Here is an 18316-nt window from a genome sequence, read left to right on the forward strand (position 1 = left end):
AGAAGTCAAGGCCAAGACTAAAAGCTCAAAGCTTAAAGTGAGGCATTCTCTATAAAAAATAATCCGGCTCTCACTGGGAAGGTTGAGGATCTCCCTCATATTCCCAGTTGAATTCCCAAAGGCTCCAGTCCTTTGGCAAGGTGCAGCCCTCTGCTTCTTTCTGTGAACAAACTCCTTTAATTCACGTTATACCTTCAAGACCCAAGGCATGGACTAACTTTGCCATGCTTGGAGCCTCACAGGGCAGAGCTGGCTCTTGTCACTGGAAGATGAACACCCCTGTGCTGGCAAGGCTGAGTGTCCCAGAGAAGTGGGAAACAACTCAAGGTCAGTCTGGATGAGGTTTTCTGAGAGGATTCTAATTGATGATGTTTCTGCCCATCGCAGGGGGGTTGAACTAGATGAAATTTGAAAGTTCTTTGTGTCCAAATCTATTCTATGATTCCGTGTCCTCCTCTCTGCTGTAGCCTGATCTGGTTGGGGGCTTTCATATTGTGGAATATATGTTCACCAAAATGAAATGTGAGTCCTTACTCCATTATTTATTTTTTTTAATCCCTAAACCCCCCCTGTGATTTGATTTGAAAATAATTTCAAAACAATCACGACTTTGTTTTTGGTGAACCAATTATTCAGCAAAATGTAAGAGTTGCCCAGCTGCACTGCAGTATTTGAAACCAAGGCACCTTGGATTAGAACCAGAATGTAAGAAACCTTTCCGAATGCTTCAGAAATTTTAGAGAAGATTAGCCAGAAATAGATTTGAAAGAGCAAAAAAGTAATACACTAAAATTCTATGAGCCTAAGAGAAATGTAGGAAAGGTCGAATGGAAAGCTTTGCATAGAAAGGCAGCCTGGAGCTCTCTGGGAGAGAGACTGGAGAACCAGGCAATGAGAGCAGCTGGATGCCATCAACCCTCGGCTTTCTTCTGAGGCTCGCTGGGACAGTAGCAGCTCTTGATACATTTTTCTAATAAAGTTGAAACCAGAGAGAAAGTGATGGATATTGATTAGTGTCAGCTTCAATAAATACATGTCCAGCTCCCCCACTGCACGAGATCATTCAGAGTCCTGCAAGTCCAAAATAATTGTTGAGGACTCATGAGGGCTTCCAGGGCACCACAGCAAAGAGGAATCTTTATTGACTGTGGTACTTTCATGTCTTATTTCATAACTGAGTAGCACTGTTGTTGGACAAGTAAATGCTGTTTTGTATGACTTTCAAAAACATTCTTTTTCAGCACTGATTTATGGTCTCAGATCTGGTTGAGAAGGTACAATAGGTGAACTGATGGAGACTGTGCTTGTGGGACTTGTGTTGCTGAGGAGACAGGTAGGAAGTTGCTCTTGGGGAACAATAATCTGTTGAAGAGAGAGACCCTGACACCCAACATGTACCTTCTTCAGCTGCCAAAAAATAATACTTTTCCCTCCGGCTTTTGCTACAAGTGTCACTTTATTCCTTTAAAGTAAGTTCAGTTAATGTTAAACTTCACTGTTTATCTTTGTAGACTTTTCTTTTTGGAGTAATGGGAAAATATAAAGGATTTCTATGTTGAAACACTGAGGAAATTCTCTTGCTCAGCAAGAACAGAAAGTGGATGGAGTCTAATCTGACTTCAAATGAGGGAACCATGTTATTACTTCTGTTAGCACAATATGCATTAATAATTAATATTATCAGAGTTTGTTTGATCTATTACTTAAATGTTTAGGGTTTTGGAAGAATAAAGAAGATTAATATACTCATGGACATCTTTTTACCTCTTGATTCCCAAAATGGAACATAAACTGTGGTGTTGCAGCTGATGCTTTGTGGAAGGTTTTTTTATTTCTGTTTTTTTTTCCCTGTGATTGCTCGACTGATCACAGGTATCTTTACAATCAGGTAAACTAGGAGTGGCTTGGTTAGCCCATTCTTAACCAGGTGGAAACAGGAGATAGAGGTCAACTAATCCAGTCCAGTATTTGGGTAAACCCCATAACTCATTGCAGGAACTCAGATCTGGAGTGACTGTGTTTTTACCAGTTTTAGGGAGAATGTGTTAATTACTGTAAGCCTTTACTATGTAAGTCAGCATTGCTTTCAGTTTACTTCTTGGTTACTTTAGCAACTGCTTTTTAAGGCAATTTGAAAGGGTTTTTTTGGGGGGTGGTTTGTTTTTTTGTTTGTTTGTTTGTTTGTTTGTTTGTGTTTTTTTTTTTTTTTTTTTTTTTTTTTTTTTTTTTTTTTTTTTTTTTTTTTTTTTTTTTTTTTTCTGTGGTGTTGGATTTAACGTTTCAGTTTGTTACTATGCAAAAGTAACAGGCTAGAGGCTAAATGGTTTTTAAATACCGTTCCAGCTCCAGAGGCAGAAACCACTTGGAGCTATGGCACAGCTGTCTACTTTTATCCTTAACAGCATATACTGTTTCTGTAACATCCATTGACTTGTTTAGTCCTCTTAGCTTCCAGTTGGGTTAAAACCATTTAAAGAGAATTTAACTGAGTTTGAAAAAAACTTATTATACTAGTTTTCTGTTGTTTCTGATAGTTCTCTAATTGACATAATTTAAAAACATTTCTAGTAGAAATGTTAGCTATCAAGATAGTTGTTCATCCTTCCACCCACCTTTCTACCTTGTTAAAATACACAGTTCTCTTATTTTAGCATTATTACATGTAAGTATATCTATATGTGTATACATATATATGTAAGTAAGAGGCTTCCCAGCCCTTCTTATTTGGTTTTGTGCTTTTGCTTTTCAAAGTCTGATTTCATTCCCTCAAGAGCAGAGCAGTCATTACTATTAAAGCAATTTTACAGCGCTCTGCAAAGGGAATACAAATGCAGTTTCCTACCACTTTAAGCCTTATTTGCACAGAGATGATATCTTTAATTCAGGAGATAAATTCCTTGCTACCTAATTCTTGAAAGGCTTTTATTTTGAGGTGGGTTTGATTTGTCCCTATAGGAGAGTTGTCTGCTGCCTGCCAAGGAGCACTGCATCCTACCAACTACATCTCATTTAGTAGAAAAATGACCTGAGTTTGATTAGGCTACAAGCCAATTTGAAGGACAAGCCAGTCAGTGCTGAGTACAGCTTGTTTATCAATAATATGTGAATAACCCAACAAAAATACAGAGGTCTTGAAATGATGATTGTTCCTTTGGAGGAAGGGGGGTAGATGGTAGAAAGAGGAAATGGAAACGCCTTTTAGTCTTGGCACTTGCAGTTGAGTTGGGTGAAATTTTTTTTTGGTGATAAAGTCCTGAATTTTTCACTGAACTTCACATCAATAAAGAAGGGAAAATCCTGAAAATGTAGAGGGGTTTCATGACAGTGTGTTCCAAACAAGCCATCTCCCTTCTTTCCCTTGTGATATTTTAAATGATTCTCTGCATTGAGACTTGAAGTGCTTGATTTCATACCAAATGAGTAAAACTTGATTTCAGGTGAACTGAAATGTTTTGTTTGTTGGTTCACTTTAAAAAAAAGTTCAGTATCCAAGTCCATTTGACCTGAAAGGAATTAAAAATATTTGGACCTGCCAGAAAACGAAATAAATGCATGTTGACCTGTTCTAATCCCTCTAAAGCTCCCAGATATTAATGCTAAATTTATCTTGAGAAAGGAACATTAAAGCCCCGCCTGCAGGTGCTGGTTTGCCTGGCAAACCTTGGCATTTGTCCCTGTGTTCCCTGAAGCTCAGGGGCTGTTCCCAGGACACAGCTTTCAGGGGTGGGGAGTGGGATGTGGCAGGAAGCCGTGGCTTTGCTTTCCTAGGGCTAGCAGGGAACTGCAATGGGAAAACCAACAGTGATTTCTTTTCACTTTCCTCTTTTGCATTTGTGCCCTCACAACTTCTGCCTCTAAACTTGCCTTTTCCCCAGAGGGTTTTGTTATCCTCACACCCGTTCATCTTCTTTCCTTCCTCCCTACCTTCCTTTCCCCTCTCTCCAGCCCCAATCATGCTCTGAAGAGGACTGCCCATTTAAAGCTTCTCTTCTCTGCTGTCGTTGCCAGGACCCATCTCCCACCCACCCACCAAAATACAACAGCAGCATTTCACGGTTTGCCTCTTGTAGGGCTTGACAAATTCAGAGCTCTTGTACAAATAACAAAAGAAGCCTTTGCCCCTGATTTTGAAATGCTTTGGGACTAAATCTCATGTGCTTTCATTGGAGCAGAGGCTGTCGCTTTCAGGATTTTTTTACTGTCCTTTTTGAAGTTGAAGCAATTCCTGCATCCTCCAAGCGAGTTCTGTCTTTCCTGCAGTCTCTAATCAATTGCAGCTGCATATGTTAGTGCAGAAGGTCCAAGCCGATTTAGCAACAAGGGTATTTTCAAAACATAGGTAAAATTATAACTGCTTCTTGCTCAATTTTAAATCCTGTCAGCATAAGTAGCCAAGGCATTGTGTATTGCCCTGCCTTTCTCAGCCTGTCTGGATGAGGTTTTCTTCTTCTAATACTCAATTGAACCTTTTTTTTTTTTTTTTTTTGTCTGTCTGACTACTGATTTATGGCAAAAATTTTTGAGATGTACAAGAAGTCTGTTGCATTGACTGATATTTCAAAATGCAGACATTTTTTACCTTAGAATTTGGGAAGATTTCTTCCTATGCTTTTCTTCACAAGGTAAAATGAGCAGACTGTTTACTTTGTCTAATTAAAAGATCATTATGATTATATAAGAAACAGGAACTGTTTGCATTGTCATTTTTGCTGTACGTTTTTTACACCGATGAGTTTTGTATTCTACTTGACATTGAGAACATTCAGTTGTATAATTTACAACTTTGTGAGACTTTATAACTGAGAAAAGTGCTGCCCTTTTAAAAGCATGGAGTAATTCTGCTTTGAACTGTTACCAAAATACAAGACTTGAGGTTATGGCTAAAAAGTATAGGAAAGATACATATTTGCTTCAGTCATTATTTTTCAGTAACATTTTCAATGATGTATGGTTATTTTATGTATTTCTTTGCCTTTTCTCACTCATCTCAACTTACTGCCCTGGCTAGGAATTTCACTTTTGTTACCTGTGTGTTTTTTAATGGTATTTTCTTGAACTGTACTTAAATTTCATTTCCCTTTCTTGCGGAATACTCGGCTTATGAAAAGACAACTGCCATTCCATATAATCTGTTGTTATTCAGGTCCTGTGCCATGGCTTGGCATTTCATTCTGTTAAAAATGCAAGTGGGATTGTTAGACATGTCACCTACAAAGCCAGGGGGTCAGTTTGGCGGCTTACTTAATGTGCTAATTTGCTGTAATTTAATCATGCTTGGAATATGGATTGGACATCTGAGTATCTTGGTGGCAGACTTGGACTCAAACAGCCCGTAAACACTTCCTTAAAGCCTGGTCAGGAAAAGGGAGTTGTGGTCAGCTCCTGACCCTTTGCCTTTGGGACTTCAGGTGGGGCCTTTGGGGCTCCTAGAACTCTGTGGAGCTCTGGCTCTGTGCCCAGTGCCTGTGAACTCTGCAGTTTAATTAATTATGCATTAGCTGCGAATGAGATTGAGCGCGTGGAGCTCCCTTTGTAGCCCTCCGTGAGCGATGCGGAGCAAAGCCTGCTTTGGCCAGACACAGTGAGCGCTCCAGGGCTTGGGAGGGATGCAGCCCTTGTCCCAGGCCAGATGTGGGCTCTCAGGGTGGGTGGGGTGTGGTAGATCAGGCACCTTGTTTTGCAAGTCACAGGCTCTGCAACACAGGCCAGCTTACAATGACTTGCCAAAATATTTGCCAGATAGCACTTTTCAGGTGCAATCAATTAAGTCAGTGAAACTTTGAAGTTGGCCTCTAAATTAATTTTCTGGAGTAGCTTTCTTTGCCCCTTTTTGAGCTTACTTTTAAGCACTGAGTTTTGACGTCTTGCTCATGGATTATTTGGTGTTAAGTTGTGAAACTTGTGTTTGCATTAGTAAGGCTGATAGATGAAAATTTTCCAAAGGATAAGTTTCGCTGTTGGAAAATTTTTTTGTTCAGTTCTCAGAGAGCTCCATTTCATCCAGGTCACACGGACTGGTTCTCTGGCTGGTTTGCCATTTCTTTCATTTCCCATTTTTGACTATTATGTCGTAAGACAAAAATTAAAATTTTAACACACTATGTTTCAGCATTAAAAAAAAAAAAAAAAAAGTTTTAGCCTGGGGTATTCTATTACCTTGCTCTCACTTAATCTTCTGACAGTGCAATTATCTCTTATCTTTATGTTATACTTTGTGTGACTCTGGCCCTGATGAGATCAATTTAGTTTTCAACTTCTCTTTCTAGTATTGTGATATCTTTTCTCTCTGTTGTGATATGCCAGAAAAGATCTCCCTGGCAACACCTAGCTGGTGTTATTCTTCCTGCCTCTGGCCTGGCCACTTGCTACTGTGTCCACCTGGCCATTTTCATTGCACTAATTGGTTTGTCCTTTGGAAAGACTTTTTTTTTTTTTTTTTTAGGTTCTCTATTTTTCAGCTTTGGTACGTTCATCTTCGTTTTTCTCTATAGCTCTGATTCTCTGATCTAGGTTTAGTTTGCATATTAAGAAAAAAATCTTCCCTGTGAGGGTGCTGAGGCCTTGCACAGGCTGCCCAGAGAAGTTGTGGCTGCCCCATCCCTGGAAGTGTTCAAGACCAGGTTGGACCGGGCTTGGAGAACCTGGGATAGTGGAAGGTGTCCCTGTCCATGGCAGGGAGGTGGAATCGGATGAGCTTTAAGGTCCCTTCCAACCCAAACCATTTTGGGATTTTATGATTCAGGCAGGCACTTGAACATGTCCCAAGTTTCAAAGTCACTGTACTGTTGCAAAGGTGACGAGAAAAATAAGGAACATTGCTTATGCCTGTGTGTTTGCAAGAGCGCACATTCACTCTACAAATGGAGGACAATACTTCTGCCCCAAGGAGTTTACCATAACTGCTCTCTGTATGAAATACTCTTAAATACTTTGAGCTACTGATTTCAAATGCCAGGACCAGATCATTCCAGCAGGAATTCAGCAGCTCTATTTGCTGGCCTTCATACGGCTGGAGTCTGAGAACTAATTTTGGAGAGCCCAGCCCAATTTACCCCAACTGTGGCAAACTCCCCCTGGCCAGATGAAAGGTGGAGCAGGCTCTGTGTTAAAATGTAATTTGACCAGAAGCAGCATTACTTATAATGACATCCTATGATCAGCAAGACACACAGCCCAAAAGCTTCCTTTTAAATGGCTGCTTCTTTGCACATCAGGGCAGGACAACGATTTGTAAAGCTGGAGAGGATGCCCAGTCTTTATTTTAATATGGTTTTACTTTTGGTTTATGTAAAAATGTGTGAGAGGAGGAATTTGATCCCACTCCTCAAGAGAAACTGCTGGAGTGATTGTTCTTCGTTAAGGATTTACCAAGTAACAGCCATTGTTTAACCTGTGATTCAAGAAATCACAAGGATCCCATGAAAATTGAGCTCCAAGTTAAAATTGTGTTGAAGCAATGTCCTCCTGGAGGTGCCTTTTAAACAGGGCTGACTTGGTATCATGTACCCAGTGCACTCGGTGGATTTCCTCTTGTTTAGGCTGTTTTCAATTTGCTTTCACCTCACAGAAGCTCTCTCCCATTTTAATTCCCTGCTGGCTTTACCCAGTTTTCTTATGAGTGATCTATAGCAGAAGGGTCCAAATTCAGACCGTAGTGTGGGAAAGGGATTTATAAATTATGAAACACCAATGTAGCTGAGCAGGATGGTTAGGGGGGAGAAGAAAGACAAGTAGAGGACATTTGGAAAACAAAGCAGAGAGGAGGGAAAGGTGAGCATGGCTGTAAAACCAGCAGAAATAAGTTTTAAAAGAAATTAAAAATCAGAGAAACTATTGATTAAGAAATGAATGTAACACAACATGGTTGTGTGCAACTGTAATGAAAAACAAAATCCCAAATGGAGGAACTTAAATTGGGAGAATAAGTCACTAGGGGATAAAATCCAAGTTTTGATGACTGTTCATTGTTGACTCCAACCTTCATGGGTTGGGCTTCAGTTTACCATGGAAGACAAATGAGGGTTTTAGTAAAATGCATGAGCAGGCAAATTGGAGGTTAATTAGGGTATCAGTTGATTGCAGAGAACTGACACAAGAGAAACCCACAGGATCCAAGTGTCTGGGAACGCTGCTGAAAGATGGCTTGTGATTTAAGGTGCAATTCCTGAAAGAGCAGTTCTCCATCAAGCTGTCAGCAGGGTTTGGTGCTTTTCCAGAGGTGCAGATGTACTTGAGCAGTGGGAAGCTGAGAGCTAAAGCAAGTCTACCCTGCCTGCTTCTGCTTCCCTACCACAAAGCCTGTTCCTCCCTCATTTGCAACACAGAGGAATGGATGGGCTGATGCCTGCCCTGGGATTGTAGTCCCAGGCTTGGAGTGGCACTGCCACCAGCTGTGGTAGAGCTGAGCAGGGCTGGGTGCCCTGGCTGGCTGTCACAGATGTATCTGCCACCAAGGCAGAGCAGGCTCCAGCCGTGCTTCACAGGCTCTCAGTCTGAATCACTGGCGTGAAAAGCATAAAAACAACAACACAAAAACCGATGGTTTGCAGCAAGGAATGGGAAGCTGGGAGTTCCTTCAGCAATGTGTCCCAGGAATGGAGATGAGTGGCAAAGCAGCAGATCAGAAGTGCTGATCCTCGTGTGGCTGCAGAGAAGGTGCTCAGCAGTCGGCTCAGGCGTTCGTCTGCTCCCATGCTGACAGATGAAGTGTCCACACAAGCAAACCAGCTGCATTTCAATGGTGGCTGGCTGGTCTGAATGCTGCACACTCGGGTTTGAAATGAAATTCCAGCTCGTTGCTGTGCTGACAAGCCACAGATGATGGCTGTGAACATGCCACACAGTTGAGTCTCCCAGCTGCTCATCCTGGTCTCTGCTCTGGGCTTGCCAGAAAGTTCCCTTCTCCCTATCAGAAAGAGGAGATAAAATATTAGAAACTGCTTTATTAGGACAATATTGCTGCTGTGAGATTGGGGAACTCTAAGGCTGGTACTGCTAAAGTTCAGTTGTTTCATAAGGACTGTAGGCACAGCCTTATTTTCCTGAGCCATTTTGAAAGGGGTCATGAAAAAACCAAAACAAGGTCATGAGCCAGCAACAGTGGATTTGGTGGATGTCCTGAAGGGAGTGACAGAAAACACAGGGAAAGGAAGATTTTATGGCAGGCAGTGTGTTCATGCTTCAGTAGTTCAGAGCATCTGTTTGAGCTTTGCCTGCCATGATGGGTGAGGCAGAATCAGGAGATGTCATGAAATTGGGTTTCCATAAAGAACTTGATATCAAACATTCATGAGCAAGGCAAAAATTCCCAGAAAATAAGGTGGTGTCATCCCAAACTGTTGCAGATGGAGAATTCTTCTGAAGATGTGCAAAGGCAACACTATTTGACAACTTGAGCGCTTTTTATTCCTTCTCTGGAAGATGGTCTGCAGTGGTAGGAGAAAATTACTGCAATATCACTGAGTTTTTTTCTGGCTTTAGAATAAAAGAGGGGGGTTGAGGGATTTTTGGTTGAACTGTTGAAGTGCGGCTGTCATTTGATTTATTCTGAATGAGCAGCAAAAGAGAGAAATAGAAGCTTGCCTGTGAGTGGTTAATTTTCACAAATGTGAATTTTTCCTAGCAGGAGCGAGAGGGTTTCAACACAGGCTGTTGTGAGGCTCTGCAAATGACAAGTGTCTGCTCTTGGGAGAAGGAGAACAAAGTTGGCATCAATAATTAGTGGCTGATTTGGCAAAAGTTGATGAAAATTGACATCTGACGGAAAGGTCTTCGGCAGATTTAGTAAAACAGTGCAGTTTGAGATTCCTTTTGTGATGTTACTGTGCCAAGTGCAGGGGTGATCAGAAGGAATGTAATGTGGAAAATGTGAAGGAGGAATTTGGTGCCTTATTTAGTTCTTTGTGCTTTCTCTTGAGCTTTTCTAGCATATTGTTAGCAGTACAATGATACAGCAAAGCTGCTGATGTTAAGTAAGGAAAGTTGAGATGCTGAAACACCACAAATTTCTCATTTACTACATATGGAACTTTGTTTCTCTTCCTCTTTACTGAGATATGTGTATTAATTTCACTTGGATGTAACGGTCATTTAGGAGCAAATCCAACATTGCACTGTTCAGAAAATCCAGCAATTCAGCATCCAAGAGCCTGAGAGGCAGAGCAGCACTGGAGGAGGACTCTGTGGGGGTTGTGGTCAGGCGTGTGTGGAGGCATCCCTGCCTGTCTGGGGACAGGCTCTGGGAAAGAGCACTGGGTGGGAAGTTGGGTTGTGAAGCAGAAATCTTGCAGCTACTGTTGTAAATATTTTGAGCTGTGTTTCTGGTTTTGGGATGATTCCAGCACCAGCTGGAGCCAGTGTGGCTTTTGCTCTGCTGGGAAGCACATGGGGTTGGTGCCTCAGAGGTACCAGTGCCCAACTCTGGGTGTGTTGTCCTGAGGGGAGCAGTTAGGGGCTGAAGGTAATCATGTGTGTGTGGAATTTTTATGCTCCCAAGAAAATTTAAAGTGGTTGGTTGGCACCTACTGGCAGTGAGGTGACTTCCAGGGAACCTCCTGATAACTTTTCTCAGGAGTTGGCAGGACTGTAGGGACTAGAGTGTGACAGTGATGAAGTGAGCAGCAAAGAGGGAGGACAGGCAGTTTTCACTGCAGGCTGGTAGGATCACATTTTGCCTCTGGCTGATTTACTCACAGCAGGAATAAAGGTACTGTGCCAGGAGTTAGTTTGACATATAAGGGAGAGAAATGAAAGCACAAAAGCTCAAGATACCTTGACAGCCAATCACCCACCCAAATAACAGCCCCCCAGCCAGCAGAGCTTCCTGTCCACAACCTCAGTACACAGTTCAGACTGTCCCCCTGCCCAGCACTGCTGTTGTGCAGTAGCAGCTCTGATAGCTTTGCCTTGCTGCTGATTGATTTAGCTCTTTATGCGCAACAGAGAGGAGACATGACCTGCAGCCCCTGCCAGCCTAAGGCTTACTGTTCTACAGAGCTTTTAAGATTCATGGTCATATTTTGCAGTAACTGTGATTTGTCTTATAGATCATGAATATCTGATTGTCCCATGATCCCATAGTGAGTCTCTACTGTGATGGCTTGGTCATTATTTCTGAGCTTACTAGAAAGGATCTTTTAACACTGAAGTTTTCCTGGTGGAGTAAACCACAAGGCTGGGCTGGGGCTGGCTGCTTGGCAGGTCTGGAGTCTGATAAAGAGCTGCCTTCAGTGCTGCCAGGCCAGGCTCTTTTGCCCTCTGTGGTACTCCTGGGAGTGACAGCTGGGCTCTGCATGAAGAATGAATTCTCATGCTGAATCATGGATTCTGACCAGGCTAATTTTAAAAGCTTGTTGCCCCAGGAGCAGAAGCTGCTGGGAGCCCTGAGGCTGGCAGTGGGAACGTGGTAGTTGTGCTTGTTAGCTACATTAAATGCTGCTGTTTGGGGAGAAGAACACTGGGGATCCACGGGGGTGTTAGACCACCACGTGAGACCTTCTCTGTGTCCACTGAGCAAGGGAAGCCCTGCCAGTGCTGTGCAGAGGAGATCCCTGCAGCTGTGGATCTCAGGACAAACATGTCCCTGAAGCTTGCTGGATGCTGGCAGGATGCTGTGCCTTTCAGGGGCTGTCCTTTGCCTGGAGGTCTCTTCAAGGAGAACAGAGACCAGCTTCTCACCACACAAGGCACAGCCTGGGGCCCAGGGCAGTAGGGATTGCTCCATGGGGATTGGGATGCCTGGTGTGCATCGCTCCTGGCAGCTAGAGGCTGTGCAGGTTGGTGTGTTGTTGTCACCTCTGCTCAGGCTGCACATTGCCCAGGACCTGCTGACACAGCAGCCTGCGGCAGCGAAGTTCAGGCAAGAGCACAGATGTTCTTGTAATGAGCCCAGTGATCTGGTGACTCATTCCCTTCCCAAGCAGACACTTTTGATATGAAAATTTCAGTAAATGGAAATGGAGAATCCACTTTTGTAACATTTCCAAGAGCTGTTTCTCATTTCTGATTTGAAGGTGAAGGCTTGGGCTTCTTCCCTTTGCTTTCCACTGTATTTCTGTGAATGAAGCATTGGGACCTTTACTCAACCCACAGCCCTCTCTGCACCTTTGCTGGCCTCTCTAAGTGAATCTTTCCTGGCATTTGCTAAAATTAAGAGGTTCATAGTGGTAATTCTAGTCTCTTGTAATGCAAATGGTAATTACGGTATGAATGCTGATAATTTTTTTCTGCAGGATGAAATGTCAAAATTCTGTATTTTTATGTTAATTTTTAGTAGGTAAGTGCCACATTAAGCATGTCCATCCTGTCAGGGAACATGCTTTTCATAGCACAGGAACTGTTAGAAATCATCAGTAATGAAGGAGACAACTGTTGTGCCTGGTGGGTTGGTCTTTGACATAGAGTAATGCAAAGTGACGTGGAAAATTTGGAATAAAGGATGAAAAGCTGTTAAAAAATTGTGGACGTAGCTATAAATTAATTAATCTCGTACCTAAAATGTGGTGCTGAGCTGTAATGATAAATAGGATCCATGTCATTACTGTTGGATTGCATGTGTGTAACTAGGAAAGGAGTTAAAGGGTTGAGGCCAGGGGACTGGTTTGCTGGTACCTACATGGATAGCAAAAGGTTGTACTGGCAACTGCACTTACCTTGAAATAGGAGAAAGATCAGATTTGGGCAGTGAGGTGAGATTTTGAACTACATGTCTATCTTTAACTGTTCTAAGTAGAGGCTGTTCTGGGTAGCACAGGATCCCCGCGCAGTATATTTCTGTTAGAAGTACTTTTAAGCACCAAGTATTTTGCTGCAAACAGCTCCATTCTTCTCATTAAGACATTGGTATGACTTGCTGCTTTTGGGCCTGTATTTATTATGCAGTGTTACCTTGTAGAAAGTATTGTAGAAAGTATTTCACTTTGCAGAATAAAAGCATTTCGGGTCATTTTTCTCTCTCATTTAGGTCATTTTTAATTGACATTTCATGAAACTAATGCTGTTATATAACACTCAGAACATAACAAACGCTGCTACTTCAAATTTATCTGAGCTGAAACCTCAACCTCTCCTGGCTGGTAATTGGTTTGTCTGTTTGATTTCAGGCTCCAACCTCACTGCTTTGGACAATCTGGGCAGGGCGCTGGGCCTCGTTGAGGAGCAGGTGCAGAGATCGGGGCAGCGCCGTCGAAGGCACGCCACAGAGGACGATTACAACATCGAAGTCCTCCTGGGGGTTGATGACTCAGTTGTTCAGTTCCACGGGAAAGAACATGTCCAGAAGTACCTGCTGACCTTGATGAATATTGTGAGTACAGCCCTGCTAGCTGCCCTGTGGGAAGGCTTTGAGAGGGCTGGGAATGTAGGTTGGGTAAGCCATTTGAATAAGACGTAACAGATTTTTCTCGTGGCAGGAGATAAAATAACTCTAGGAGGGAAATCCAGGCCGCTTTTGGAAAATCCAATAGGGGAGAAGCAAAAAAAAAAAAAAAAGCAAGAAAAAGGAGCCAAGACAGAAGCTGAGTGTGGGTTTGTTAAAATGTTCAAAGTCCTGCTTATGTGCTTTGGTGGGTGGGGACACAAGGTCAGGGGCTCAGGTTTTTGGAAGTCATTATGTTTTAGCTGTATATTCCCTTAACCTAAGCTACCTGCTGAGGAACACGGTTTGGAGAACTGTCTTCAAATGAAGTTCTAACAGAAATTATAATTGGCTTTTACATTTTTAAAACTACTCTGCTAAATTCTTTGGTTTCTCAACAGACACTTTAGGTCCTGGGCCACCTCCCTGTTCCTTGCTCACTCTGCAGTAAAATGTTATGCAGTGTAAAACTGAGCTTTCTTAAATTGATTTAGTGTTTACTCCATGACTGACATCTTTAGGTTTCCTTAGTTAAATATTTAATCTTCAGAACCATAGTCTGTGCAACAGACTATATAGTGTAGGAGTGATGAAAGGAGACACTAGGGAATATTATGTTTGAAAGAATCACTTTTTATTTCTAAATATCAATGCAGCAGCCCTCTAGTACCCCAGACAGTAAGCAAGGACACTATTTTTTTGGAAAAGAATGAAGACTTGAAAAATCATCCCTAGTACAGATGAAAATCAAAATATATTTTATTCTTTTGCCAAAGAAATAGAAGTAAGCTGTAGCCCCCCTCACAGGCAACTCATTTGGGTATGACTTTCTTCCTTCTCCTTCTCATCTGGAACAGGAGTCTTTTCTCAATAAAACACATTTCTGAAAAAGCTTTGGCCTCAGAGTATGTGTGTTCTTAGTAAAAAAGTGTTGAGTAAAAAATTGTAGGTCTGCTCTGTTTTTGACAAATGGAGTCTGACTGCTGAAGTTTACAGTTGTGTCCAGAGGATGAGCCTGTAGATGACTCCTTTCACTTTGCAAACCACAGAGGCAGAAATCCAGGCTATTAGGTAGATTTGTCTGGGATGTAGTTTTTCCAAGATATATTTTTTTAATTATGAAGCTTGTTTTTTTTTTCTTTCTTTATTATGTTCTTTTAGCAATGTGCAGAATATCACTGTTTTTCATTTTAAATGAGAGGTGGAATACAATTTAAGAAAATCCCTTGCATGATATAAATTCAGTTATGACTTTTTATAACAGCATTGTAAATAGTTAAAAACCTGCCCTGACATGAGAGTTATGGGGTACTTGGTGTCTGCTCTGATGGATGTAAATGCATATATTCTAACAGAAATGACACAGTGAATTTCATTTATTTGTGTGGTTTGTTTTCTCTGAGGCTTAAAACAAAGTCCACAGTGAAACAGATGGTTTTATGCATCTCTAAATTAACAAGTCAAACAGGCCAAACCAGGAATGTGGCAAACAGGCCAAAATAGATTAAGGAGGACTCTTTACTTATCATGTCACTTAAATCTATTTTTAAGAATTAAAATATACAGTAATGGTAAAGAAGCCATAAATGTTCCAGCTCCGGAATATACTTTTTCCTAATTTTAGTAAACCATCCAAGACACAAATTGCAAGAAATAACAACTCTTCAGCAGCCTGTCTCTGCAAGTGGTTTAGAAAGTGCAGCCTGTGTAACCATCCCCACAGGGCACGGCAGCTCTTGGCATAGGCAGCAATTGTTCTGTTGAGAGCTCTGAGGTAGAAACTTGTCTTTTGGGGACTGAGGATGTGTCCCATGACTTGTGCCCAAATTCAAGGGGCTGTTTGAAATCCCCAAGGCTTCTTGAAAGGCTCTGGATAGTTGCTGGCAGTCATCAGTGTTGTCCTCTTCTTTCCTTCAAAACTTGGCTGGTTTCTAGAGTCTGTATTTTAGCAGAGGGGTGGGCGATGGTAACCAGTCCCGTTTCCAGCTCCAGCACAAAGAGGCAAGAGAGGTTCGTTACTGCAGGTGGTGGTGCTGGGGACCTGCACTGTGCCAAGGACAGCACAATGCAGAACCTCTCCTTCCCCTCAGCAGGGCAACTTCAGCTCTTACCCTCGTGGCTAGATGGGTGCAAGGCATAATTCTGTGCAGAACATGGCTTTGGTCTCCTTTCCTGAGATTCACAGGACTCCCCCATTGCCCCCTCTTCTACCTCTTTGAATAGCTGAGGGTTTATTTTGGAAAATGAGCCTACTATAAAAGGCCTTGGGGTCCCTGCTTGTTAGGGGTCACAGGTATGCCATGCGTTTTTGATGAGATATGTGGCCAAGGCCACTGAAAAAGAAGAGACAGTTACAAACAATTCCAGCTGTATTTTTAAATCTAATTAGAGATCCTCTTATAACCATCAGATCTTGTGTACTCTGCTGGGTTTAGGATGTAATCAATTAGCTTCCTGTAATAACAAGGCATAGAATCAATTAGCTTTGTATGGTAATGAGGTAGTAAGCATAAAATCGAGAATTCATGGTAACAAAATAAAATAATAGTGAAAGTATTTACTGGAGATAAAACAGGTGATCAAATAGTTGAATTTCTGAGGTTCCAAAAATGAAATAAATCTGAAGTAAATTGTCCCTCCTGGGGCAGACCTTACTTTCCCAGGAGCAACTCTCATCATGGCTGCTTCTCCCACTGTGCTTGATCTCCTTGTGTGTGATGGTCTGAGCATTTGTCCTTAACTAACTTTTCCCAGGGATCTTGGGTGGAACCCTACCACCAACTCAATCAAAACAATATTTCTTTTTCTTCAAGCCCAGTGCAATGACTGTAAATTCAGTAAAATCTGTTTTGTGCAGCTTAAGTGATGTGTTACAGTCCACACCTAAAAGCCATGAAGTGAGAAAAAACAGGGTCTGAGTGTCCTGGCTATCTTGAATAGCCATGTTAATATTTATCCCAAAGTTTGGAAATGAAGTCACTCCCAAACAAATGGTGATAGATGCCAGAGGATTTTTAACGCGTTGGGCTGCAGCCACGTATCGTCTGACTGTGCGCCAGCCATTCCACTGCAGCAAGCTCGGCCTCATGCCTCCCCTTTTTCATCCTCCAGTCATTTCCTCTGAAAAAAATCTGTTTTTTCTTGACCTCCTCTCTTTTCTCTGCTCAACACCATCAGGATATTCAGTCACCTTTGGAAAATATGCCATTGTTTTCGCTTTAGAGACCCTCGGCTGCCTCTCGCTCGCACCATTTTCGTTTGTACGTCATGCTGTGTTTTTTTCCTGGGAAGGATATTGGCCTGCACAGTCCTCTGCATTTCCAAGCGTGAGCCCACACATTGCACAAATCAACCTTGTATTTATAGCATGCAGGAGCATTTCCACAGAGGAGAGATATTTGGAGGAATCTTGTAGTTCTGTGGTTACTCAAGAGCATAGAAGGTAATTCAATTTCAGCAAGAAAGCATCTCAAACCCCCAGTAATTGTTTCTGCTTGTACAATTGTTTGGAAAATGCTAGAAAAGTGTAAGGCTAGAAGTGGTGTTGGAGAATTACCTTGTTTTTTGGGAAAGAGAAGGTTTTCACTGCAGGATGCTCTGGGAGGAGGAGAAGGGTACTGAATGGATGTCATTGCGCTGAAAGGCTTGGATATATGCACTGATCACAGGATAAAAAAAATCGGCTGCATGGTCAAGTCAAAAGGGTGGTGGTGAATGGAACCAAATCCAGTTGGTGGCCAGTCCAAAGTGGTATTCCCTAGGTCCAGCAGTTTTCAATATCAATGATCTGGACAAGAGAATTCGGTGAATCCTCAGTTCATGTGCAGGTGACACCAAGGGAGATGAGAGTGTTGATCTGCTGGAGGGCTGGAAGGCTCTCCAGTGGGTTCTAGACATGGCCTCAAGTTGCTCCAGGAGATATTTAGATTGAATATTTGGAAAAATCTCTTCATGGTTGTCAAGCACTGGAACAGGCTGCCCAGGGAAGTTATGGAGTCATCATCACTGGAGGTGTTTGGAAGATGTTTGGATGTGGCGTTTGGGGATGTGGTTTAGTGGTGTTGGCAGTGCTGGGGTTGATGGTTGGACTTAGTCATCTTAAGGATCTTTTCCAACCTAAAGGGTTCATTGATTCTGAAACAGTTATTGTTGGTACCCAGTCCTGGTGCTAAAATTCTCTGTTTCATAACCCTCTTAGAAGTAGTTTCCAGGATTAAGCAATTTTCAGTGGTAAAAATATTTTATTTCTTTTCTGTTCCTTTACTATAAAAAGGCTGATATTAAAATATTTATATATATTAATGTAATGGATGTATGACCAAAATATTTGTGATATTAAAGCCCATCTCCTCAAAGTAGCTAAGTGCCTAATTGCTGTTATTTCAAAGGGAGATAGACCCTAAATTAGAATTATGCCTCACTCTGGGCTAGATTTTTCTGAGTATTTAGTAATTTACCTGCATTTGAAATCAGTGAGAATCAGTATTAAAAATTAGCTCATGGGATTATGTATCCCCCAGCCTTCAAGTGAAACTTCAACTCCAGAACAAATACATTAAACAACTTTTCATTTGAATAACTGAAATCAATGAGAGTTATGCAGCTGGGGGCTTTGGAAAGTCCCTGGAGTCTTTCACCTGCATCTTTCAGCACTACACATGTCTTTGAAATTGTGGCCCTGAGGCGCTGCTGAATGTGTTATCTGTCCTCTTTAATAGGATGTACATGATACTACTATTATAGATGAGATTTCTTCTCTTGTATCTCTGGCTGATGAGGGATGAAGATTTGCAGGTACAGAACAGCAAGTCCCTAATGAGAGGAAAGGGCAGAAATGCCATCGGTTTCTAACTGACAGTTGGATAAAAACCTGAAAGCATGTCTAATTCAAGCTGCTAAAAAGAAAGTGATGATTGAATACATTGAAATAATGGTGCTCCCTGTCTTCAGAATCATGCTTTT

At 41.9% G+C, this 18316-nt stretch overlaps 1 protein-coding gene across 2 annotated transcripts in view; it reads left to right on the top strand.

Moving 5' to 3' along the window:
• The window catches only part of ADAMTS2 (ADAM metallopeptidase with thrombospondin type 1 motif 2), a 174610-nt gene that overhangs the window by 101924 nt on the left and 54370 nt on the right, over positions 1-18316 (top strand). For both annotated transcript variants that reach the window (XM_040078471.1, XM_040078472.1), the window contains one exon: positions 13101-13303. In XM_040078471.1, the coding sequence (XP_039934405.1) occupies positions 13101-13303 (203 nt within the window). The remainder of the gene's footprint in view (positions 1-13100; positions 13304-18316) is intronic.

The sequence above is a fragment of the Hirundo rustica genome, chromosome 14 (assembly GCF_015227805.2).
Source record: "Hirundo rustica isolate bHirRus1 chromosome 14, bHirRus1.pri.v3, whole genome shotgun sequence".
NCBI lineage: Eukaryota > Metazoa > Chordata > Aves > Passeriformes > Hirundinidae > Hirundo > Hirundo rustica.